At 45.6% G+C, this 25,535-nt stretch overlaps 1 protein-coding gene across 2 annotated transcripts; it reads left to right on the plus strand.

The window, feature by feature from the left end:
- The first annotated feature begins 2,514 nt into the window (after positions 1-2,514).
- Ppia (peptidylprolyl isomerase A) lies at positions 2,515-6,132 on the plus strand. 2 transcript variants are annotated; one of them, XM_029564039.1, is made up of 5 exons: positions 2,515-2,664; positions 4,663-4,693; positions 4,785-4,873; positions 5,393-5,565; positions 5,770-5,885. In XM_029564039.1, exons 1-5 carry the CDS (start codon positions 2,515-2,517, stop codon positions 5,816-5,818), a joined length of 492 nt encoding a protein of 163 aa, XP_029419899.1. In that variant the 3' UTR covers positions 5,819-5,885. The 2 variants fall into 2 exon arrangements, with proteins under 2 accessions (XP_029419899.1, XP_008832313.1); XM_008834091.3 differs by having other exon boundaries at positions 2,521-2,664; positions 5,784-6,132.
- The last annotated feature ends 19,403 nt before the right edge of the window (positions 6,133-25,535 follow it).

Genomic DNA, 25,535 nt, shown 5'->3' on the forward strand with positions numbered 1-25,535 from the left:
CCTGCCTCTGCCTCCCAAGTGCTGGGACTAAAGGCGTGCGCCACCATGCCCAGCTAATTCTTTTTTTTAAGTTTAAAAAAATTTAAATTTATTGGGCCAGGTGCAGTGATGCATACCTTTAATCCCAGCACTTGGGAGGCAAAAGCAGGCAGAACTCTGTGAGTTTGAGGCCAGCCCCATCTACATAGCTAGTTCCAGGCCATCTGGGGCTGCAGAGTGACCCTGTCTCAAAAAGACAAAAAAATTTTTATTTTTATTGTTTTGCCTTCCATGTATGTAAGTGCATTATGTGTGTGCAATACCTGTGGGGACCAGAAGAGGATGCTGAACTGTCTGAAACTGGAGTTACAGTTGTTAGCCGCCATGTTGGTACTGGGAACAGAATCCAGGTCTTCTGCAACAGAAGTGGTCTTAACCACTGAGCCATCTCTTCAGCCCCAAGAATTATTTCTAATTATGTGAGTGTGTGCACGAGTGCAGCTGCCCTGGGAGGCCAGAGGTGTCAGATCCCCCTGGAGCTGGATTTACAGGTGGTTTTAAGCCACCCAATGTGGGTCCTCTTGAGAGAGGAACAAGCACTCTTAACTGATGAGCCAACCTTCCAGTCCCCAACATGGCTTTTCTGATCTTTTTTTCCTTTGTGAGGTTGCTGGGATCGAAATCAGAGCCTCTCATGATCTAGGCAAGTGCTCTACCAATGAGCGACAATGCTGGCTTAGGGCCTCAGGTTCTGTGTATAGGAACATGTGGGAGAATGTGTGTGTGTGTGTGTGTGTGTGTGTGTGTGTGTGTGTGTAGGCCAGAGGACAACCCTGAGTGTTTTAAGAAGACCAAATATGTAGTCAGAGAATTAATCTGGGGAAGGGTTAAAAGGAAAAGGATCATCCAGCACTGGGGCCCACAGTACAGGACACAGTCCCAGCAAGCTATTTGGTAGGCTACAGGAAGAGAATCACTTGAGTCCAGAAATTTGAGACCAATATGGATAGCACAGTGAGACTTTAATTAATAAATGAATGGTCAGAGGTAGGAGAAACATGAAAGAAAAAGTCAGTCACCAAGAGAAAGAAACTTTTCAAGCAAGAGGTAGTAAAACACACCTGACATGGACGTTGTTCTCTTCCAAAGTACTCTGCTTTTTACAATTTTTCCACATTTCTCTTGTTCAGAGACATTTTGTGTGTCCTGGCCTTCTCCCTTATTTTTGAGCCGGTCTCTCACTGTGCCTGGGAGCTCTGTTTTGGCTAGACTAATTGGCTGGCCATCCAGCCCACAGGTTCCACCTGCTTCACTCCCTTCAGCATTGGGATTAGACACCTGCCACTGGCCTGACTTTTACATGGATGCTGGATATCCGAACTGAGGTCCTCATGCTTAGACTGCAAGTGTTTCACCCAGTGCCCTCATCACTGAGATAGGCATGTATATATAAGATGGTATCTGAACAAAAGCTACACCCGACTTCTGCTTGCTATAGAATCTCCAGCTTGGCAGATCAGGACTCTGAAGTTCAACTGCATGTGCTTTTGGTCTTATTCATCCAAATAAGGCAAGGACAGCCCCACATTCCTGAGGTCTGTTTCTGTAAGAAGCCAACTTCCACAGATGATGCTGGTGAGCTACCGAAGGATCCTCAACATCACCGACTTGCCCCACGAATCTTATTAAAGAAGCATAAAGAAAACGCTTTTTTTTTTTTTTTTTTGAGACAAGGTCTCACAAAGCTCAGGCTGGTCGGGAACTCATGATCCTCCTGCTTCAGTGTATGGAGACGTGGTCCGTGCCACCATGCTGGGAAGCCTTTGTATTCTTAAGTTCACACTTAATATGCCTCTGTGATTTAAGTCACAGATAAGGCCTGGCCAGGATCCTGTTTAAATGGCTTCCTCCTGCAGAAAATGCAGGATATTTTCGGAAAGTGGGGCATCTTTAAAGTATTCCATAACCTTTCAGAGGAGGGGGGTCCTGGAGGCCCTTCCCGTGTTGGAGAAACGGAAATGCTTAAGGGAACGTCACCCTGGCCTGGCGATGCGGCGGGAGGCGGGAGCCAGAGCAGGATGCAACCCGGGACCTGGATCTCAGCCCAGGGATGCCGATTCGCATTTCCGCCGCGCCCCGCAGACCAGGCCGGGCCGCAGGACCCCGCCCGACCTTGACGGTAGGCACGACCTTGAGGCCCACCTTTGCCTCAATTGCTCCCTCTGTACAATGGGAACATGTGCTCCATCACAGAGCAGGGCCCCAGGCCCCCACACGGTCTGGTCCATCGCCAGCTTGCCTGCCCACACTCCTCACCTCCCCTCGGACCCTCCCCCGGGGACCACGCCACCCTGCGCCGCAGCCACCGCGTAGGAGCCCGCGGGCGGGAACCTGCCTCTGCGCACCACGGCGCACGCGCGCTTCCCGTCCCGCGCCCATGTGCACTCATAGGCCAGCCGTCCCGTCACTCTCTCTGGGAAACAGTTCTGATTGATCAAGGTCCAGGCGCGCGACCGGGCTGTGGGCGGGGCCTGGATGTCATATAAATGCAGCCTGCGGCCAGGCTCGTGCCGCTCTGCAGACGCCGCTGTCCCCTGTAGCTGCTCGCTGTCAGCCATGGTCAATCCTACCGTGTTCTTCGACATCGCAGTCGATGGCGAGCCTTTGGGTCGCGTCTCCTTCGAGGTCGGGTGGGCGGCGGCGCGCCAGGGTGGGGTCCTGGGAGCTGGTGGGGAGTGAGGCGGGCGACGGCACCCCCGAGGCGCGGACCGACCCTCCTGAGGAGCGAGCGCGGGTGGCGGCGCCATTTCCTGACGAGGGGCCATTTTGGGAGGCCGGCGAGGCTCGGGGAGGCCAGACGGGCGGCGGACAAAGCCGAGGCGGGTGCGGCGGGCGGCAGTTGGGGGAGGGGACCGCGCCTCCTCCGCCCCGTCTGCCTGCCCGCGGGCGCACGTGGCCGGCCTGGGACTGGCCCTTCCCGGCGGCGCACGTGCTCCGCGCTCCCGCCCGCGAGCCCCTTGGGCTCCATCCTGCCCAGCCCGGCGCAGCTGACCCGGACCCCCCGGGACTCTATTTTCCCCCTCTCCGCCACCTTCCCCAAGGTCTGCGGGTCTCGAGGCCCCGGGCTGCTCGTTAGCCGGAGCTAGGAAGAGACTAGCCTAGGGTCCCAAGGAGCAAACACGCTCCAGAGCTAAGTAATGTCTGGGCAATTTCGGTCTTTCAAAATGTAGGGTTTGCTGAAGGGGTTAGCATTTCTCTTAGTTTGAAACAGGGAAATTGATCGAGAAGTAGGCCCAATATCCTTCCGCGTCCCCCACCTCCAAGCGGAAATAGGGAAAGCCTGGCCTTCGCCGGGAGCCCAAGGACCGCCTCTCGTCGCAGTGACGGCTTGGCGAGGGAGGCGCCTTCCAGCTCCTCCCGACTGTCCTCTGGAGCAGGCATGTTGTGACTGGCTCTGCTGCAGCCTTCGTTGACCGCGGCGCATTGCCAGTGGGAAGTTGCCCGATTAGTTTTGGACGTGTTAAGTGACTGTTTTAAAAGACTAGTAATTAGAGCAGACTGTCCTACACAATGGGCGGGCTCATTTTGCAAAATTAAATATTAAATTCTAGTCTCGTTAATGCCAACCCGAGTAAGCTTTAGGCCATAGTGAAATGGACTAAGTTTTTATTCTGTTCAAAAACTTAGCAGTGGTCAAGTTTCGATGATCTTACTCCAAAAATCTGTTTGCTTTTCAGTCTGCATAGAGCTTAAGTGATTGCCTTACTGCCTACTCCACCACCCTAATGCCCGGAGTCAGGCACTAAGTATTTGGAGAAACAAGGTCCTAATCGGCCTTCAGCCTGCGTTTATCTGTAGTTAGAGGTGAGAATTGACAAGGGCTCTTGTGGAAACTTTGCCTAAGCTTAGCTCTGGGCAGCAGGTTAGTATCAGGTTATCCAGACCTTAATGGAGATGAGACAACAGGACCAGAGGTGAGAACCGGCTTCGAACTGCCAAGAAGGCTTGAACCAAAACGGTACCTGTAAAAAAAGAAAAAAAGGCTTTGAAAGCTCAGAGCAAAAGCTTTCTGGAATAGTTAACAAAATACTTAGGGTTTGCACATGTAGCTCAGTGACCTGTGCCGGCTTAGCAAGCTCATGATGCTGGGTTTGATCACCATGACACACACAAATGCTGCTTTTCTATGTTTTACACAGTTGAGGGAAAGGTTCAAAACATCCACACATGGGCAAAGGACCTGGAAACCAAGAAATGGTGATTAATCCATAAAGATGTGCTAATAGGTTGGAGATAGTGGCGTTTTCATTGCCAATGGCCACAGCTTATTTGCTCCTGCTCATGTAGCATGTGGCGGTGCTCTTTATTAGAGCTTGTTAGATCCTGAGGTGATATGCACTTGAAAAGCCTTAAGACTGTTCAGAAGTAGGTGTGATGTATTAAAAGTTCTGAGTCACATTTAAGGAGTTTGTCACTATTTAAGTCATGACTGGTTCTGGATTTTCCACATGTCTGGGTCTCAGGTTTCTTGACCCAACCTTGAAGGATCTTAAAGCTGTAAGGAGCAGTTCTCATTTGCAACTGAAGTAGTGAGGAAATGATTTTGTGATCCCTAAGCCCCTAAAACTAAGGATACTAAGCAGCAAAATATTTAACCATATGTTAACTCATTTTCTCTTACAGCTGTTTGCAGACAAAGTTCCAAAGACAGCAGGTTGGTCCATTTCCTAAACTTAAAAGTATTGTGGATAAAACAATTTCAAAGAGTTACATATATATAAATGTGCTTTTTAACTTTTTTACAGAAAACTTTCGTGCTCTGAGCACTGGAGAGAAAGGATTTGGTTATAAGGGTTCCTCCTTTCACAGAATTATTCCAGGATTCATGTGCCAGGTATGAAATTTACTGGTTTTTTCTTTGGTGCTCCTTTAATTTGGGATTGATGCAGAATTTTTCAGGTCTACTTCATCTGAGCTATTATTGTACCATTAATAGTTTCTCTCTGGTGCCACTGCATTTGGAGTCAGAGGACAACTTGCAGGAGTCAGTTCTTTTGGTCATGTGGGTCCTTGTGATGGGTTTTCTGTCTTTGGGCTTGGCAGCAGGTGTTTTTACCCACAAAGCCATTGAGGTGTCCCCAAACTCACTATAGTCAAATTTAGCCTTAAACTGATCATCTTGCCTCTTCCCGTGTGCTGCACACCCAGTCTTAGCCATCTAAAGTCTGGGCCTTGGGCTGGGGTTCAGGTAGGTAGGGCTCAACTGGTAAAGTGCTTACTTGCTGCACAAGGATCTACAAACATGAGGACCTGAGTTTGAATCCCAGAACCTGTATAGAAAAGTGGACCTGAATAAAGTCTGAACCTTACAGATGACATTGCCAAAAGTGACAGCTTCCTGATGTGTTCACAGGGTGGTGACTTCACACGCCATAATGGCACTGGTGGCAAGTCGATCTATGGGGAGAAATTCGAGGATGAGAACTTCATCCTGAAGCATACAGGTCCTGGTATCTTGTCCATGGCAAATGCTGGACCAAACACAAACGGTTCCCAGTTTTTCATCTGCACTGCCAAGACTGAGTGGTAAGAAATGGAGCTCTGTAAATGCATCTGAAAGAAATGACAAGAGCCCTGCTGGGGCACTTGTTCCTTCAACCTTTCTGATCATCTCTGGGGGTGGTGGTGGTGGAAGTTTAGCTAGTAAGAGTGTTGATTTTATATAATTAGCATGTGTTTTGTAGTATAACTGGTCTCAGTATGTGGTATGATCCATTTGTTTACTTCTAGTGATTATTCTACAGGTTGGATGGCAAACACGTGGTCTTCGGGAGGGTGAAAGAAGGCATGAACATTGTGGAAGCCATGGAGCGCTTTGGGTCACGGAATGGCAAGACCAGCAAGAAGATCACCATCTCTGACTGTGGACAGCTCTAATACTTTTCACTTGTGTGCATCTTAACCACCAGACCATTCCTTCTGTAGCTCAGGAGAGCACCCTCCGCCCCATCTGCTCGCAGTATCCCATAACCTTTGTGCTCTCGATGTCTCAATGCAGTTCTTTGGGTTCCATATTCTCCTTACTCCCCTCCAAGTCTAGCTGGATTGCAGAGTTAAGTTTATGATTATGAATAAAACTAAATAGGAACCATTTGTCTCTGTGTTCCTGTGGGTCTCTAAGCAGCAGTGGTACTTAGAAATTGAGACAGCACTCCATAGAATAGCTTACACGAGATCTTAAGTGCTACTGAGTATTCCAGGGTAAACCAATAAAGGCAGGGGTTGAGGAAAACAAGGAGCCAGAACTTTGAAGAGATTATAAACCAGCTTGAGCCAGTGCTGTGTGGGAAATTACCACATGGTACATTTAAATATGTCAAGATGAGGCTGAAGTGTAACTGCAAAAAAAAAAGGTTGGGGATCATTTCTTGACATACTCTGGTTGTACCTGTTTGAAGGAAGTCAGTTTAGCTGTACAGAAGATTATTGCTGGGCCTTGATCCTGTAACACCTAGAAATTTTTTTTGGTGGCAGGGTGCATGTGGGGATCAGGGTTTGAAATGGAATCTTAACTATCTGGATGGGCTGGATCTGCCTTCCAGTGGGATTAAAAGTGTACCTGCAAACCCAGCCAAATTGAAGATGGGAGTTCAGTTGGTAGGCTTAGGCCCAGAGGCCACAGTAGGAGGATCAAACATTGAGAGCCTGGTAAAATGGTTCAAGCTGGCAGAAGAGCTTGCACAGACCTGACAATCCCCAGAACACATGAAGAGGGAGAGAGCCAAGGCCACAAACTTGGCCTCTGACCTGTCTATACTCATACATGCATATACAGTATGGTTAGAGAATAATAAAAGTTACTTTTGGCTACCTAGGTCAGGGCCACCCTGAATAAGGTGATCTGTGGAGGAAAACTGATGTTAAACCAGGCCTCTGCACACACATGTACACATGCATGTACACACACATGCAGGAAAAAATTGGCCACAAAAACAACCGAAGGGTGCTACTGCCTTTTTGGAGTGGTGAGCATCCATCCTCGCCTGTCAAAAATGACTGAAAATGCCGGGCCAGGTATCAGATGTATAGAATGAAGAGAATTATGGAACAATGCAGTTCTTTGGGTTCCATATTCTCCTTACTCCCCTCCAAGTCTAGCTGGATTGCAGAGTTAAGTTTATGATTATGAATAAAACTAAATAGGAACCATTTGTCTCTGTGTTCCTGTGGGTCTCTAAGCAGCAGTGGTACTTAGAAATTGAGACAGCACTCCATAGAATAGCTTACACGAGATCTTAAGTGCTACTGAGTATTCCAGGGTAAACCAATAAAGGCAGGGGTTGAGGAAAACAAGGAGCCAGAACTTTGAAGAGATTATAAACCAGCTTGAGCCAGTGCTGTGTGGGAAATTACCACATGGTACATTTAAATATGTCAAGATGAGGCTGAAGTGTAACTGCAAAAAAAAAAGGTTGGGGATCATTTCTTGACATACTCTGGTTGTACCTGTTTGAAGGAAGTCAGTTTAGCTGTACAGAAGATTATTGCTGGGCCTTGATCCTGTAACACCTAGAAATTTTTTTTGGTGGCAGGGTGCATGTGGGGATCAGGGTTTGAAATGGAATCTTAACTATCTGGATGGGCTGGATCTGCCTTCCAGTGGGATTAAAAGTGTACCTGCAAACCCAGCCAAATTGAAGATGGGAGTTCAGTTGGTAGGCTTAGGCCCAGAGGCCACAGTAGGAGGATCAAACATTGAGAGCCTGGTAAAATGGTTCAAGCTGGCAGAAGAGCTTGCACAGACCTGACAATCCCCAGAACACATGAAGAGGGAGAGAGCCAAGGCCACAAACTTGGCCTCTGACCTGTCTATACTCATACTTGCATATACAGTATGGTTAGAGAATAATAAAAGTTACTTTTGGCTACCTAGGTCAGGGCCACCCTGAATAAGGTGATCTGTGGAGGAAAACTGATGTTAAACCAGGCCTCTGCACACACATGTACACATGCATGTACACACACATGCAGGAAAAAATTGGCCACAAAAACAACCGAAGGGTGCTACTGCCTTTTTGGAGTGGTGAGCATCCATCCTCGCCTGTCAAAAATGACTGAAAATGCCGGGCCAGGTATCAGATGTATAGAATGAAGAGAATTATGGAAGCAAGCTAAGAATACCTCAACTTCCTGCAGGGTCCACCACAGCCAACTTATCTCACAGGGCTGTGCTCATTGGCCCTATGTTTGCAGTCTAGTCTGTTCAAAAAGTGAGATGCACTTGGCCACATACAGTTCTGTGGCTCTCCTTCAGTTTCTGGGTCACACCTCACATGCAGCTCTTTGTAGAGTTTAGTGGTTGACTGACAAAGCTGGCTGTATTTCTGATAACCAGGTGTCTTAATTCAGGCCTGAGCCTGATGTCCATTTATGCCAGTCTTCCTTTATTCATGGTTAATAGGCTAGTCCTCTGCTCACAGAGTCCTCTGGTCACTTTGATATGTTCAAGTCTTTGCCACACTGCACACCAGATCTCGGGACCTAGGAAAAAAGGCGAACAGTGTAGCTCTGGTCCTTCAGGGACAAGAGCCACTTCTGGACAAGTGGGTCCTAGAAGACTAGACTCATTCACACAAGGCCCTTATCGCACCTCAGAAAACCAAGAAAATCTCTAGTGTCTGGGCCATATTATATATTTTTAAAATAAGGCTTTTTTTCTGGGGGGAAGGGGATGGCTGGAGAGATGTTTCAGTGATTAAGAGAACTGAATGCTCTTGCAGAGGACCCAGGTTCAATTCCCAGCACCCATATGGCAGTCAACAACCATCCATAAAACCAGTTCCAGGTGGTCCAACGCCCTCTTCTGACCTCCTTGGACATTGCATGACATGGGTGCACCTACCTACACACAGGCATTATACACATAAAATACAAATAATAAAAATTTTAAAAAGCTTTAATTTTATTTTGTGTGTGTATGTGCATGGGCATGAATGTGTGGAAGTCAGAGGACAACTTTCTGAATTTGGTTCTCCAGGCTGGGCTCAAACTCACAAAGACTCGCCTGCCTCTGCCTCCCAAGTGCTGGGACTACAGGTGTGTGCCACCACCCCTGACTTTACTTCATATTTTTATTTTATGTGTTTTGAGTATATTGCCTGAATGTAGATAGGTTCACCCATGTCATGCAGTGCTGGGAACCTCCAGCCCTTAAGACAACACTGACCTCAGAGGACATTGCACTTACAACACATGCAGGCAAATACTTATACACATAAAATAAAAATTTAAAAAAGTTTTAATGCAATTTGGGGGCTGGCTCAGCAGTTAATAGGTCATACTGCTCTTCCAGAGGACCTGAGTTCCATTCCCATCACCCAGGTCAGGTGGTTCACAACTGCCTGTGATTCCAGCTCCAGGAGATCCAATGCCTCTGGCTTCCCATGTTACCCAGACTCATGTGCACATGCTCCCCAACACACATTACATGATTAAAAATGAAATAAATTGCCAGGTGTGATGGCACATGTCTTTAATCCCAGCACTCAGGAGGCATAGGCAGATGGATCTCTGTGAGTTTAAGGCCAGCCTGGTCTACATAGCGAGTTCCAGTCAGTGTTATATAGTGAGACCCTGTCTTAAAAAAAAAAAGCATTACATGCATAAAATTCTCAATCAATAAAAAATATATTGGGGCTGGATTGGTGTCTCAGCAGTTAAAAAGCACTTTCTGCTCTTGAAGAGGACCCAGGTTTGATCCCCAACATCCATATGGAAGCTAACAATCTTCCATAATTTCAGTTCCAGTGGATCCAACACCAGCTTCTGGCCTCTAAGGGCTTTGCACACACCTGATACACTTATATACATATAGGCAAAGTAATCATACACATAAAAATAAATAAATTTATATTAAGGAAAAAACTGTCCAGGGTGTTGGCCCTGCATAATGTCTCTTGTCCTGTATTATCTCATTGTCTCCTGTTTGTATTATTTCCTAGGCCCTCTAGTTCCTATATTTTCTGTAAAATATATGGAATTGATTGCATTCAAGTTCAGTGTTTAATTCATTTGTTTTTTGGGACAGTCATACTCTATAGTTCCACAGGCCTCAAATTCATGGCAATGTCCCAGTGCTGCGATATGGAACAAGGGCTTGAGCCACCATGCTCAGCTTCAAGTTAATTTTTTTAGTAGAAAGATTTCAGAAGTGCTGCTGTGTGTACTTACTTTTTTTCTCACACCAGGAGGCACAAAATCACAGTCTGACTCAGCACTGAGGCTAAATTTAAACCTGAGGTTGAGGTGGTACCTGGCAGACTTCTCCACTGGAAAGGCATTTTTTTTTTAGACAAGCTCTTACCCACACCTTACTCAGGCTGGCTTAGAACTATGTAGCACAGGCTGGCTTCTGACTTGCAGCAATCCTCCTGCCTCAGTCAGTCTCCAAAATCTTGGGATTACCTGTATGAGTTATCATGCCTAGATTGGAAAGGTATCACTTTAAAAAAATTATTATTATTATTATTATTGGTCTTTTTGAGACAGGGTCTCTCTGTAGCACCAGCTAACCTGGAACTTGCTATATAAATCAGGCTGGCCTCGAGCTCACAGAAATCCACGTGCCTCTGCCTCCTGAGTGCTGGGATTAAAGTCCTGTGCCACCACACCTGGCTTTAAAAAATTATTTTTATCTCATGTATATGTGTACCACCTGTGTGCCTGATGCTCATGGCTGCCAGAAGGGGGCATCTGTTGCTAAAACTCATTAACTACCTAAAACTACAACATAAAACTAAACAATAATCACCCCCTCCTCCCTCAGTCCAAACAACAATTCAAGGTACGATTCCACCAAAGTTCACTCTGGGAAACCAATGAGTTTATTGGGCTTACTCACAGAGCAATGGGTGAGGGGTTACTCACAGGAGTGTGAATGCTTTCCTGCTAAGGCTGCACCAGAAAATCTTCACTCAGCATGGACAATGGCTTCCCCATAGCCACATAAATGGAGCCCTCTCCCTTAGTCTTCCCAGGTTTGCATACTCTAGGCTTCCCCAAGGCCATGTGCCCAGCACAGGATGGGAGGTGTGGCCAGACACTCAGGTGAAGGTCCCATAACCCTCTCCTACCCCTCCCTCAATGAGGACTGGTCAACAGTCGACAAGCCCAGCTGTGATGATCTTTTGTAAGCCAGAATAGCTGAGCTCAGGGAGAAGGTGTCTGTCTGACTTGGAGGACAGTCCTGTACAGCAGTGTCAAATCCCTGGAACTGGAGTTACTAACAGTTGTCAGCTGTCATGTGGGTGCTGGGAACCAAACCTGGGTCCTCTGCAAGAGCAGCAAGTGCTCTTTAACCACTGAGCATCTCTCCAGTCTGGAAAGGTGTACCCTCTATTCTTTATGTGCAGTAGGTAACCTGAGGGGTAAAGACCCAATTCTCAGAACTTTCATCTGATTTTTTTTTCAGGTAGCTGAGGATCAAACCCAGGGCCTAGTGCTTCCTAGGCAAGAATTCTACCACTGAGCTAAATCCCCATCCTCCCCCCCACCCCTTTTTGACATCAGTTAATCATCTCAGCCTAAATCAATTATTACTTCTTCGTAGTTTGCAGAAATTCCTCCTTCCCCCTATCACTGTGGACTCAGATTCTGGGTGCTAGAAACTGAACTTGGGTCCTCTGGAAGAACAGCCAGTGTTCTCTTAACCATTGAGCCATCTCCAGTCTCTCTCTCTCTCTCTCTCTCTCTCTCTCTCTCTCTCTCTCTCTTGTCTTTTCGAGACAGGGTCTCCCTGTAGCCCCAGTTGGCCTGGAACTCACTTTGTAGACCAGGCTGGCCTGGATCTCACAGAGATCCACCTGCTTCTGCCTCCCAAGTGCTGGGATTAAAGGAATGTGCCACCACACCTGGCCTTATAATGTTTTAAATATTGCATTCAGGGCTAGAGAAATGGCTCATCTGTTAAGATTTAAGATCACTTACCACTCTTGCAGAGGATCTAGGTTTTGTTCCTCGAACATGGCACATGGCAGCTCACAATGCTCTGTAACTCCAGTTCCAGGGGATCCAGTGCCCTCTTCTGGCCTCTGCAGGCAGCAGGCACACATGTGGTACACATACATACATGCAAGCAAACACTCATATACATAAAATAAAATAATAAATCTTAAACTCCTAGATTTATAGCACATTTATCTATGTATCTACAGTTATTTGTACTTTATGAAATATTTTAGCCAGGTGTGGTAGTGCATGCCTTCCTTTAATCCCAGCACGTGGGAGGCAGAGACAAGCAGAGCTCTGTGAGTTCAAGGCCAGCCAGGTCTATATAGCAAGTTCCAGGCCAGCTGGGCTGTAGGGAGACCCTGTCTCAAAAAGACCAAAAAAAAGATGTTGCATACATGGTTGTTAGCCATGATGTGGGTGCTGGGATTCGAACCCTGGTCTTCTGCAAGAATAACCAGTGTTCTTAGCTGCTGAGCCATCTCTCTAGCCCCCTTAAAATTTATTTTTATGTGTGTTTTGCCTGCATGTATGTGTGTAACATGTTGCATGTACTGTCCATAGAGGCCAAAAGACAGTGTTGGATCCTATGGAACTGGAGTTACAGATGGTTTGAGCCATCATGTGGGTGCTGGGAACTGAACCTGGGTCCTCTGTAAGAGCAACCAGTGCTCTTAACTGCTGAGCCATCTTTCCAGCCCCATATTCCAACATTTTAAATATCAATAAAAACACAGTAATCCAATTAGCTGGACTTCTTTTACATAGAAAGAAAATGTTCATTTGTTTTAGGCTCTAAAAGTTTGGATATAAAACATAGGTGCCCCCCAAATGGAGTTCCTTTCGGAAGATTCAAAATAATGGGTTATCCCCATAATATTCCTACCATTATTGCACCCATGGGCATATCTTGCCATGCAGGGTATCATTATAGCTTGCAGGTGAGTAAGAGTGTTGATGACTTTTCTCCCTCAGCAGCCTGCATAGCATCTTCCGGTGGTATGGGAGCTCGCCAGCAGGACAGAAGCTTCCTGGTCAGCACAGATTTCATTTCTCCATGTCCTGGGATAGAGGTATTTAGTGTCTTCAATAATAGGGCCTTACCATCAAGTTCTGGTGGGCAACCAAGAGCAATGGTAATGGGCTGTATTGTTTTGGGAGTCTCTAGGATACTCCTGACCAAAAATTAGAAGATGTTTAGTGTCAGTCATCCCTCCCCCACCCTTTCCTCTGTCCTACCTTCCCATCCTGTTGCCCACTTAAGCATTCCTTTCCAGCATTTCCTTGTTCTCATTCATATTAAAGCTAGATATTTGAAAATCCAAATCACAAACCAGGCATGGTGGCACACACCTTTAATCCTGGCATTCAGGAGGCAGAGGCAGGCAGATCTCCTTGAGATGGAGACCAGCTTGGTTTACACAGTGAGTTCCATGCCAGCTGGGGATACAGGGAGACCCTGTTTTATTTTGTTTTACCACAGTTTTTTAAATTACATTTTGATATTTCTTTTTTAATATTTTATTTATTATTTTTATGTGTGCATATTGCCTGCATGTAGGTAAGTGCACCCGTGTCATGCAGTGCCCGTGGAGGACAGAAGAGGCTGTCAGATCCCCTGGAACTGGAGTTATGGACAGTTGTTAGCTGCCATTTGAGTGCTGGGATTCAAACCTGGGTCTTCTGCAAGAACAGCCAGTGTTCTTAACTGCTGAGCCATCTCTCCAGCCCTTTGGTTTTTTTTGCCTTTTTGAGATAGGGTCTCCCTGTAGCCCCCAGGCTGTCCTGGAACTCACAATGTAGACCAGGCTGGCCTTGAACTCACAGAGATCCGCCTGCTTCTGCTTCCCGAGTGCTGGGATTAAAGGCATGCACCACCATGCCCGGCTTTGTTTCGTTTTTTAAACAGTGAACAAACTTGAAGTTTTTGAAATCTTTGTATATGTTTGAGTGTTTTGCCTGAATAAGTACACTATGTGTATGTAGTTCCTATAGAGGCCAGGAGAGGGCATCGGATTCCCCTGGAACTGGAGTTAAGGATGGGTGTTAGCCATATGGGTGTTGTAAACCACACCCTGGTCCTCTACAAGAGGGTGTGGTGGTGCACGCCTTTAATCCCAGCACTAGGAGGCAGAAGCAGGAGGATCTCTGTGAGTTCAAGGCCAGCCTGGTCTACATAGTGAGTTCCAGGAAAGCTGGGGCTATAGGGAGACCCTGTCTCAAAAAGACCAAAAAAAAATCTTTTTGTTATTATTATTATTTGGTCTTTTTGAGGCAGGGTCTCCCTGTAGCCCCAGCTGGCCTGGATTTGCTATGGAGACCAGGCTGGCTTCCAACTCACAGAGATTCTCCTGCCTCTGCCTCACAAATGTTGGGACTAAAGGTGTGTGCCACCATGCCCGGCCCAATATTTTATTATTTTTATTTTACGTGTATGAGTGTATTGTCTGCATGTATGTGAGTGCACCCGTGTCGTGCAATGCCATGGAGGTCAGAAGAGGGCTTCGGATACCCCTGGAGCTGGAGTTAAGGACGGTTTGTAGCCACCATGTGGGTGCTGGGAATTGAACTCGGGTCCTCTGAAAGAGCAGTTAGTGCTCTTAACCGCCAAGCCCTGGAACTTGAATCTTTTTAAGTATGAAAGTTTGGTTTAAGTTAAGGTAGGAGTTCCAGGTAAGCAAGCAGTTATAACAAAAACATGATTAATGAAAATATATAAGGCCTGCAAGATGACTCTTCAGGTAAAGGTGACTGCCACCCAACCTGGTGACCCTGAGTTTGATTCCTGAGACCCAGTAAGTGAAAAGAGAGAACCAACTTTCAAAAACTGACTTCTGATCTCTACATACACACTGCACCATGTGTGCATACACAATAAATAAATAAATAAATAAATAAAGCCGGGCGTGGTGGCACACACCTTTAATCTCAGCACTTGGGAGGCAGAGGCAGGCGGATCTCTGTGAGTTCCAGGCCCGCCTGGTCTACACAGTGAGTTCCAGGACAGCTGGGGCTACAGGGAGACCCTGTCTCAAAAAAAGACAAAAATAAATAAATAAAATAGAATTAAATGTTTTTAAAAAATGGAAAATCTAGAAGAAATAAATTCCTAGACATTTATGACAGACCAAAAATTAATTACAAATATATAAACAAACAGAACCATACCAATGAAATTGAAGCAGTCATAAAGTCTCCTAACAAAGCAAAGCCAAGGACTACATGGATTTACTCCCAAATTCTACCAAACCTTCATTTTATTGTTTTTTTAAATTGCATTTATTTGTTGTGTGTGTACTTGAGCACTTATGCACACAGCCACAGCATGAATGGAGTGTGGAAGTCAGAGGACAACTTGCAGGAGTTGCTTCTCTCCTTCTACCATGTGAATCCCAAGGATCAAATTCAGATCTTCAGGATGGGTGGCAAGCACCCTTACCAACTGAGCCATCTTGCTGGCCCCTACCAAACCTTTAAAGAACAGTTAACACTAATGCCCATCAAACTATTCCATAAAATAGTGGCAGCAGATCTCTGAATTCAAAGCCAACCTGCTCCATGTAGCAAGTCACAGGCCAGGCAGGACTGCATAGTGAGATCCTGTCTTTAAAAAAGTTTAAACTCTGTGTGGTGGCATATGTCTTTAATCCCAGCACTCCAGGGGCAGAGGCAGGTAGGCCTCTATGAGATTGAGGCCAGTTTGGTCTACATATCAAATTTTAGGTCACCTGGGGCTACAGGGAGACCCTGTCTCAAAACCAAGACAAAACAAAACAAAAAAATAGAAAGTCATCATTACCAAGTGATGGTTCATTCTGATTATTGATGGGGTTTACAGTCACCTAGGTTACAAATGTATGTTTAACTGAGGAAGAAAGACCCACCCTGAATGTGGAGGGTACCAGTCCGTGGACTGGGATCCCAGACTGAAGAAAAAGGAGAAAGCAAGCAGATCATTGGCCTTTGTCTCTTTCTGCTCCCTAACTACGGATGAAATGTGACCAGCTGCCTCAGAGTCCCATGTCATGCTTTCCCTGGTGCGTGAGGTCTCAGAAGGCAATGGCTATAGGGTGAATAGCCATTTGTATTACAGTGTGACAAAGAATATTGTTCATTCTGCTCTTGTCCCAAGAACCTAAGGGAGGCTGAATTAAAAAGTAATGGACTTGCCAGGCATGGTGGCGCACACCTTTAATCCCAGCACTTGGGAGGCAGAGGCAGGCGGATCTTTGTGAGTTCGAGGCCAGCCTGGTCTACATAGTGAGTTCCAGGACAGCTGGGGCTACAGCGAGATCCTGTCTCAAAAAGACAAAAAAAAGTAATGGACTTATGGGGCTGGGGAGGGGCGTGGTCTGCAGGGGGCAGTGATAGGACTCTAGGAAAAACAAGTTACTTTGGTCCTGGATGCTGATTATTGTGGTTTCAAGAAGCTGCCAGAGTTTTTTTTTTTTTTTTTTTTTTAAATGGTATGGGCATGGCTACCAACAGGCAGGTTAAATGCAGGACCGAGGGGAGGCTTCCATCAAAATTCCATGAAGCTGCAGAGGCCAGGCAATGTCTCCAGGGTCATTAGGGATAGAGCCTGGGCAATGGCAGCCCTAACAAGTCAGCCTAGGCTACCTGTCTTCAATAAGCCAGATAAACAGATAGTGAAAGGTAGAAAATGCTTGCTGGCCCTGTAATCTCAGCACTTAGGAGGCAGAGGCAAGGAAGATCAGGAGTTCAAGACCAGTCTTAGCTACATAGCAGGATTAAGGCTAGCCTGGGCTACATTAAACTGTCTCAAAAATAGAAAAAGTGGAAAAAAGAAAAGCAGAAAAAGATTTGCTCAGTGTAATCAGGCCACATTGAGAAGAAAGGTTTCCTACTCTCAACTCCAAGTACATCTTTAGGGTCCTAACATGAGGTTTAGGCTTAAATGGAGGGCCAGAGGTATGCATAACTAAGCAATCCTTGACTAGATGCAGCCCTGCCCATCATTATTGCCTCAGTTTCAGTATACTGCAAGGTGATCTGACAAGTCAGAACTATGTCAAATCTCTTTCTGGGAGACAAATTGCTCCTCTGGCTGGCATCAGGCACCCAGTCTTTCCCTATTCCCAGCATGAAATTCCTGGGGGAAATTCCAATTCTTTGGAGTCCATTGTTTCAATAGTCTGATAACCAAAGGGAGGGGCACAAGTGTCTCTTTAGAATATCTTTATTCCAGGATGGTTACAGTGGTATGTGGCAGAGATGGCTCCCCTGAAAGGAGATGATCAGATGCCATTGTGTGAAGCTGTGGTGAAGCCGAAGATACTTTGGAGATCCCTGGATGCTGGAAATGCCAGGACCATGGAATGTGTGGAGGAAGGCACAGCTCAGAGCTGACCCAAGAGAGGCTGTGTATGCACTATACATGGCAAAGCCACATGTGTGGGGCTTCCCTAGGCTTTTGGAACACAGATGATTTATTCCATCATAAGCCCCAGATGTAGGACATGAAACTGCAGGGTTTGATGTTTGTCCTCTGGTACTGTTTTGGCCCGATCTTTCCTTGCTATACCTCCATTCTTCCTTTGGGAAGAGGGATGTTTATTCTGTGCCATTACATATTGAAGTATTTAACTTGTATTTTTTTATTTTACATGGGATCAGAGTTAAGAGACTGCCTTTTTGTTTGAGTGTGTGTGGTGTATGTGCTCATGTCTGTGTGCAGGTGTGAATGCACATGCATGTGTATCAAAGTCAGAAGTTGACATCAGGTGTCTTCATCGGTTGCTCTCTATCCTTTTATTTGTATTAAAAATTTAGGAGAGTGTCTAGAGAGATGACTCAGCAGTTACAAGTGCTTGCTGCTCTTGCAGAGGACCAGAATTTGGTACCCAGTACCCACATTGATCAGTTTACAACATGTAACTCCAGTTCCAGGAGATCTGATGCCTTCTGGGTTCCATGGGCATCTGTACGCATGGGCACACACACAGACACACAAGTAAAATAAAATAAATCTTTTAAAATATTTACACTTGGGGTGAGGGAGGGATGGCTCAGTGGTTAAGAACACTTGCTGTTCTTCCAGAGAACCCATGTTCAAGTTCTGGCACCCACATAGTGACTAACAACCATCAGTAACTCCAGTCCCAGGGTATCCAACTCCCTCTTCTGACCTCTGCAGGCATTGCATGACACAGGTGCACTTATATACACGCACACAATACATTCATACACATAAACTAAAAATACTTTTTTTTTTTTCGGTCTTTTTGAGACACGGTCTCCCTGTAGCCCCAGCTGTCCTGGAACTCACTATGTCGACCAGGCTGGCCTTGAACTCACAGAGATCCGCCTGCCTCTGCCTCTCAAGTGCTGGGATTAAAGGACTGCGCCACCAACGCCCAGCTTTTTCTTGGTCTTTTTGAGATGGTCTCTCTGTAGCACCGGCTGGCAGGCCTTGAACTCACAGAGATCCACCTGCCTCTGCCTTCTGAGTGCTGGGACTAAGGGTGTGCACCACCACACCCGGCAATAAAAATTTTTCAAAAAGGTTCAAGGTTATCTTCAGCTACAGAGTAAGTTCAAAGCCATTCTGGACTATTTCAGACCCTGTCTCATAAACAAAGATCAATGAAAAAAAAATGATAGTGACTGGAGAGATGGCTCAGCAGTTAAGAGCACTGGCTGTTCTTGCAGAGGCCCTGGGGTTGGCACCCAGCACCCACATGGTGGCTGTCAAATATCTGTAACTCCAGTTCCAGGGCTCCAACACCATCTTCTGGCCTCCATGAGCACTGTACAACACAGGTGTACTTACATACATGCAGGTAAAACACTCATACACATAAAAGAAAAATATATTGAGCCGGGCCTGGTAGCTCAGGCCTGTTGTCCCAGCACTTGGGAGGCAGAAGCAGGTGAATCTCTGTGAGTTCAAGTCCAGCCTGGTCTCCATAGTGAGTTCCAGGCCAGCTGGGGCTGCAGGGAGACTCCTGGGGCTACAGGAGACCCATCTCAAAAAGACAAAAAAAGGGGTGGGGGTGTGTGAATGGTAGACTGCATACCTAACATGCAGCAGGCCCTAAGTTCAATCTCCAGTACTTAACCTACACACAACAACAAAATACAATCTGTGGTGTGAGAGGGAGGGTTCCAATACAATTCATCTGGCATCTTGTTTGGAATTCTATGTGCCTTTCTCCTCTCCACCCTTGGTTTTGAGGGTGACAGCCAAAGAATCAGTCTTTGTATCACCAACAACCTTTTGCAGCAGTGAAGAGATTCTCAATGCATCCAACTAAGAGAGACACAGGAAGGGAAACCACACCCAATAACAGAGGAAACCAAACCGGTGGACAGGGGACCCAGCAGATGAAGCTGCTTCTATTTACTCCAGCTACAGACCCAAGGCTCACCCTCCTGGATGAGACTGGCACTTCCATTGGAATTGGAATTGGATGGGAAGCACTGGAGCAGGGTTTGACAAACCCCAAATGATACAGTTTGGGGGCCATTCTAGCATGGCACATAAAGGTTAAAACTGGAAGACTAGCGAAGGGACTAGTTAGAGGAAAAGTAGGGTTTGTCACCAAAACTAAGTGGGCGATGTGATGAGTATGAAGAAATTTAAAAGTGGATTCTCAGCTGGGCGTGGTGGTGCACGCCTTTAATCCCAGCACTCAAGAGGCAGAGGCAGGCAGATCTCTGTGAGTTCAAGGCCAGCCTGGTCTACATAGTGAGTTCCAGGACAGCTGAGGCTACAGGGAGACCCTGTCTCAAAAAGACCAAAAAAATAAATAAATAAAAGTGGATTCTCAGGAAAATACCTGAAGTCTGTGTCTATGTGCACATGCGGAGTGACTGAGGAATTGATGTCACTGAGGAAAAATGAGAGACATTTGGGGCCAGGGGTTGGAAGAGCAAGCATTTTTACTAGAGTTAAAGACAGGAACACAGGGTTATGTTGCTGAATTCCATAAGAAAGTCCCTGAGGCAGTTCCTTCCCATGCTTGCCTGGGTATTCTTGATCTTCAGGCTTCTGGCACCTCCATGTGCCACTTGCCCTACGATCATTCTCAGGACTAGAGAGAATTGCAGTGCTGAGTTGGAGTCGAGTCCAGAGTGCTTATCCACAGGAAGTATAATAAATTTGTGTAACTTTCTGTAGAGCACAGTCAACTGGACACTGAATGCCAGAGTTTTCCGGCTCCATATCAAGGAGGATGCCTCTGCTTGTCCATCCAGGAAGTACCTCTAATATATACCTCTTCTAGGAACTGTCTGAAAAACCTGAGAACGGGCATAAAATCACGTAACTCCAAAGGACACCTGACTCTCCATGTGGCACTAGAATTAGAGCTTTTGGTTAAGACTTCCATCTGCATCTTCAGGGAAACCAGAAGAGCATCTTGATGCTGCACACTTAGTCAAGGTAGATCCCTTGTATAGTGTGGAGCTTTGTACCAACAGAGACTGCACTTGGGGTCAGACTGACTGGGATTCAAACTGTAGCTGTGCTACCTACCAACTGGAGCCAGGTGATACTGGTTAGGCTTGCCAAATATCTGTGAATCTGAATTTGCCTATAAAATCAGGCTGGTCCTTATTTCTCAGATTTATTCAGGAGATTAAATGAGGTAAATACATATAAGCCACTCTGGTTTTCAAAGAAAATGTTTAGAGGACTTTTCCATCTATAGAAAAAGATTCAGGGTTAAGGACAAAGCTCTGGATTCAATCCTCCAAATCATGAAAACGAACAAAACTAGAAAACAATTCTGTAAGTCTCTGAGCTAAACAGACTACAGTCTGATCTATTTCCCACTTCAGATATGTAGCCCTGGAGTGTTTCACTATCTTCCACTGTGTGAAAACAAAGCTATCACTGCCACAATGTCTGCTGTGGAGATGGAAAAACCACAAGCAACTGGCAAGGGGCAGTGTTGCCTGGGTGGTTAGTGATGTTGGCCCCTGCGCCAGCACCACTGGTACTGAAAGCAAATGCTTAGAGATTTAGTCCAACCCACCTCTTTTTACACAGAATATGTAAAATCCATCTTTGTATAAACTAGGCACAACTTTGCCAACAGAAAATGTGACCATAAGGGATCAAGATCCACGGAATAAAGATTCATAGAAGACTCCTGCCAGTTGAATATACTTAGCATTCCTATTAGTATTAGCATATTACTTTCATTTTTGCTTATAAACAGTACCAGAAATTTTAAAGAAAAACCTAACAACTTTTTTTCATTTGGAAAAATGACTAATTTCATTCATCCCTCAATTGTTTATTTTTAAAATATTTTATTACTTTTATGCATATACATGTATTGCCTGCATGTAGGTAAGTGCACCCATGTCGTGCAATGCCTGTGGAGGACAGAAGAGACTGTCGGATCCCCTGGAACTGGAGTTACAAACAGTTGTTAGCTGCCATGTGGGTGTTGGGATTTGAACCTGGGCCTTCTGCAAGAACAGTCACTTCTTCAACGCTGAGCTATCTCTCCAGCCCCAATTGTTTATTTTTATTTTATTTATTTACTTACTTAGTCTTTTTGAGACAGGGTCTCCCTGTAGCCCCAGCTGGCCTGGAACTCACTATGTAGACCAGGCTGGCCTTGAACTCACAAAGATCTGCCTGCTTCTGCCTCCCAAGTGCTGGGATTAAAGGCATGCGCCACCACACCTGGCTTTTTAAAATTTATTTTATTATTTTTATTTTATGTGTATTCGTGTATTGCCTGCATGTAGGAAAGCACACCCGTGTCGTGTAATGCCCATGGACGACAGAAGAGGCTGTCAGGTCCCCTGGAACTGGAGTTACAGACAGTTGTTAGCTGCCATGTGGGTACTGGGGTTTGAACCCAGGTCTTCTGCAAGAACAGTCAGTGTTCCTAACTGCTGAGCCATCTCTCCAGCCTCCCAATTGTTTATTTTTAAAAAATAATGCTGGGCATGGTGGCACATGCCTTTGATCCCAGCACTCGGGAGGCAGAGGCTGGTAGATCTTGGTGAATTCGAGGCCAGCTTGTTCTACATAGTGAGTTCCAGGCCAGCTGGGGCTACAGGGAGACCCTGTCTCAAAAAGACCAAAAAAACCTGGGCGTGGTGGCGCATGCCTTTAATCTCAGCACTTGGGAGGCAGAGGCAGGGGGATCTCTGCGAGTTTGCGGGCAGCCTGGTCTACATAGCGAATTCCAGGTCAGCTGGGGCTACATGGAGACCATCTTAAAAAAAAGACAAAAAAAAAAAAAAAAACCCAACCCCCCCCCCCCAAAATTTTTTTTTTTATTATTTTTTTTCTGAGGTTTTGGTTTTCTGAGAGGGTCTGGCTATGTAGCCCAGGCTATCTTTAATCTTGCAGCATCTGTAGCACCTCAGCTTCCCTCAGCTGGGATAACAAACATGTCACGAAGTTTAGCTTCTGAAATTAAATTTTATTCGTGTGTATGTGTGTGTACACACCAGTGCGTGTGTGGGTGTATGCAGGTGTCTGTGTAGAAGTCAGAGGACAACTTTCAGGAGTTAGTTTTCTCCTACTATGGGATCTGGGGATCAAACTCAGATCAAAAGACAAATGTTTCTACTCATCTTGCCAGTCCTGAAATTAAATCATAGCTCCTTCTAAGTAGATGCAATTCAGATGCCAGCCCTTGAAGGTGATGCAGAGGATCAGGACCCTGCTACAAGACCCTGTCTCAAAACCAACAAAAAACAAAACAAGAATCCTAAATTGGGCACAGTGGCACAATCCCAACAATCTGCAGACTGGGCAGGACTATGGGTTCTAGGTCAGCTTGGGCTTGTGCCTGTCCCCGCACAAGAATCATGTTCTAAAGTCATGTTCGCTTCTTTGAGAAGCCAATGTCCATATTCTTTATTTATTAATGCCCTGTTCTTTCATTCAACTTAGCACATGTCCCATTAGCCTCATTTCACTAGGCACCAAAATCTAATCAACATGACAGCTCATCCAACAACAGTTTTTCTTCTCTGACAGGAAGTAAAAGAACAAAGAACAAATAGAGAATAAAACTAGAAATCAAATAAAGGTCATCCCACAGATGAGCTGCGACAGACTGTAGAATCTAATAATTTTTTCAAGAATTATTCCACTGGGCATGGTGGCTCATGCCTTTAATCCCAACACTTGGGAGGCAGAGGAAGGCAGATCTCTGTGAGTTAAGGCCAGCCTGGTCTACATAGTGAGTTCCAGGCTGTTTAAAAGGGTCATCTGCCTGTTTTGTTTAGCTCTTTATAGACTGAGCTATCTCCCCAGTCCTATCTTATAAATTGATGAACAAAATTTCTATTACAGAATTTCAGCTAATGATATACAAAGAATAACAGGCTATCACTGGTTGGCCATCTGTAATGGAATCTCAGACCTGGGCAAGTATCACTGACAGTAGCTAAAATCATTAGGGAAAAGCTGACAAGAACTTTAATAATGGGCTGCAGCATTGCAAACTACCTTTAAAATTTTTTTTGGAGACAGAAGTCTTGCTCTGCAGTCCAGGCTGGGCTGAACTTATATTTCCTACCTTCTCCTTGATTCTAGGATTATATGCATGTATCCTGGCACTTTTTTTTTTTGTCTTTTTGAGATAGGGTCTCCCTGTAGCCCCAGCTGGCCTGGAACTCACTATGTAGACCAGGCTGGCCTTGAACTCAGAGATCTGCCTACCTACCAATTTCTGTCCTTGTTTCTCCATTGCTGTGACAAAATACTCCGACCAATACCAACTTGGGGAGGAAAGGGTTTATTTAGCTTACAACTCCGGAGTCACAGTTCATCAGGGAGCCCAAGGTATGAACTTAGGGCAGGAACCTGGAGGCAGGAACTGGAGCACAGGACATGGAGGAACGTTGCTTACTGGCTTAGGTGGTTGTGAGTCACCCAACATGGGTGGTGAGAATGGAACTTGGGGTCCTCTGGAAAAAGAGTAAGTGTTCTTAACCACTGAGCCAACTCTTCAGTCCATCATCAGTCTTAATTAGGACAAGACCCACAAAAAAACCCTCTGGATCTCACTGACTTTATAAGAGGGGTAGAAAAATGCAAAATGGGGTTAGAGGGAGAGCTCAGTTGAGAAAATGCTTCCTGTGCAAGAATGAGGATGTTTGGATCCCCAGGATCCACAGAAAAGCTGAGCATGGGGCAAGATAGTTCCGTGGGTAAAAGCACTTGCTGTGCGAGTCTAATGACCTGAGTTCTATGCAAGAACTCAAGTAATGGTGAAGAGACCAATTCTACAAGGCAGTCTTCTGACCTCTACACATGCACCAAGGCATGCACACACATATGAATTTAAAACATTAAAAAAAATAGCACATGGCACACATCCGTGGCAACCCTAGCACTGGGAGGTGCATATAGGTGGATTTTCAGAGTTTCTTAGCTAGCCAGTATGACTGAATGGGCAAGTTCTAGGTTGAGTGGGAACCTGTCTTTTAAAAAAATATTTTATTTTTATTTTATGTGTATGAGTGTTATGCCTGCATGTAAATAAGTGCACCCATGTCGTGCAATGCCTGTGGAGGACAGAAGAGGCTGTCAGATCCCCTAGAAGTGGAGTTACAGACAGTTATTAGCTGCCATGTGAGTGCTGGGATTCAAACCCGGGTCTTCTGCAAGAACAGTCAGTGTTCTTAACCACTGAGCCGTCTCTCCAGCCCCAGATCCTGTCTTAAAGAGAAGGTAGAGAGTGACTGAGGAAAACACCTGACATTGACCTCTGGGCTCCACACACATGAACATGTCCACATACCCTAAAAAACCCTGTAAAATGCATTAGGACATATTCAGTAAAATCTATACCAAAGGACAATCCTACAGAACACAGTTTCTTCAAAAATTAAGAATAGTAAGAGACCTACAATTAAAAAAAACTTGTTACCAAGAAAATGCAAAATACAAGCTGAGACAGGTGGTGTACACCTGCCATCACAGCATTTGGGAGGGAAAGGCAGGAGGGATCAGGAATTTAGTCATCCACAGCCAAACAGTAGGCTCCAGGTCAGCCTGGGATACACAGGGATATACCGTTTCAAAAAAATGAAAATCAAAACAAAACTATGTTTGGATCTTCATTCAAACAGTGAAAAAAATTATGAGAAAAAACAAGAAAATGTGAATGCTACCTGGTATTTGGAATTGTCTTAAAAAATGCATGTCTTTAAGAGACACCCAAATATGTCTCTAAAATACACAGACATGAAAATGCTGGGACTGTGATAGGACTCACGAAGCCACTGGTGGCAGCACATGGGACGCAGCAGCTAAGACTGCTCATAAGACTCAGCAGGACTGGAGACAAACGGTGTCATCACAGCAGTGCTACTCTTATTCCTCTGTATTTCCTTTTTTCTTTTGGTCTTTTTGAGACAGGGTCTTCCTGTAGCCCCAGCTGTCCTGGAACTCACTATGTAGACCAGGCTGGTCTTGAACTCATGGAGATCCGCCTGCCTCTACCTCCCTAGTGCTGGGACTATAGGCATGCGCCATCACACCCAGCTGTTCCTCTATATTTTTAAGAATTTCCATAATAAAAAAACTTTTCAAAAATGAA

Source organism: Nannospalax galili, unplaced genomic scaffold (assembly GCF_000622305.1).
Source record: "Nannospalax galili isolate Female #2095 unplaced genomic scaffold, S.galili_v1.0 scaffold996, whole genome shotgun sequence".
NCBI classification, from domain to species: Eukaryota; Metazoa; Chordata; class Mammalia; order Rodentia; family Spalacidae; genus Nannospalax; species Nannospalax galili.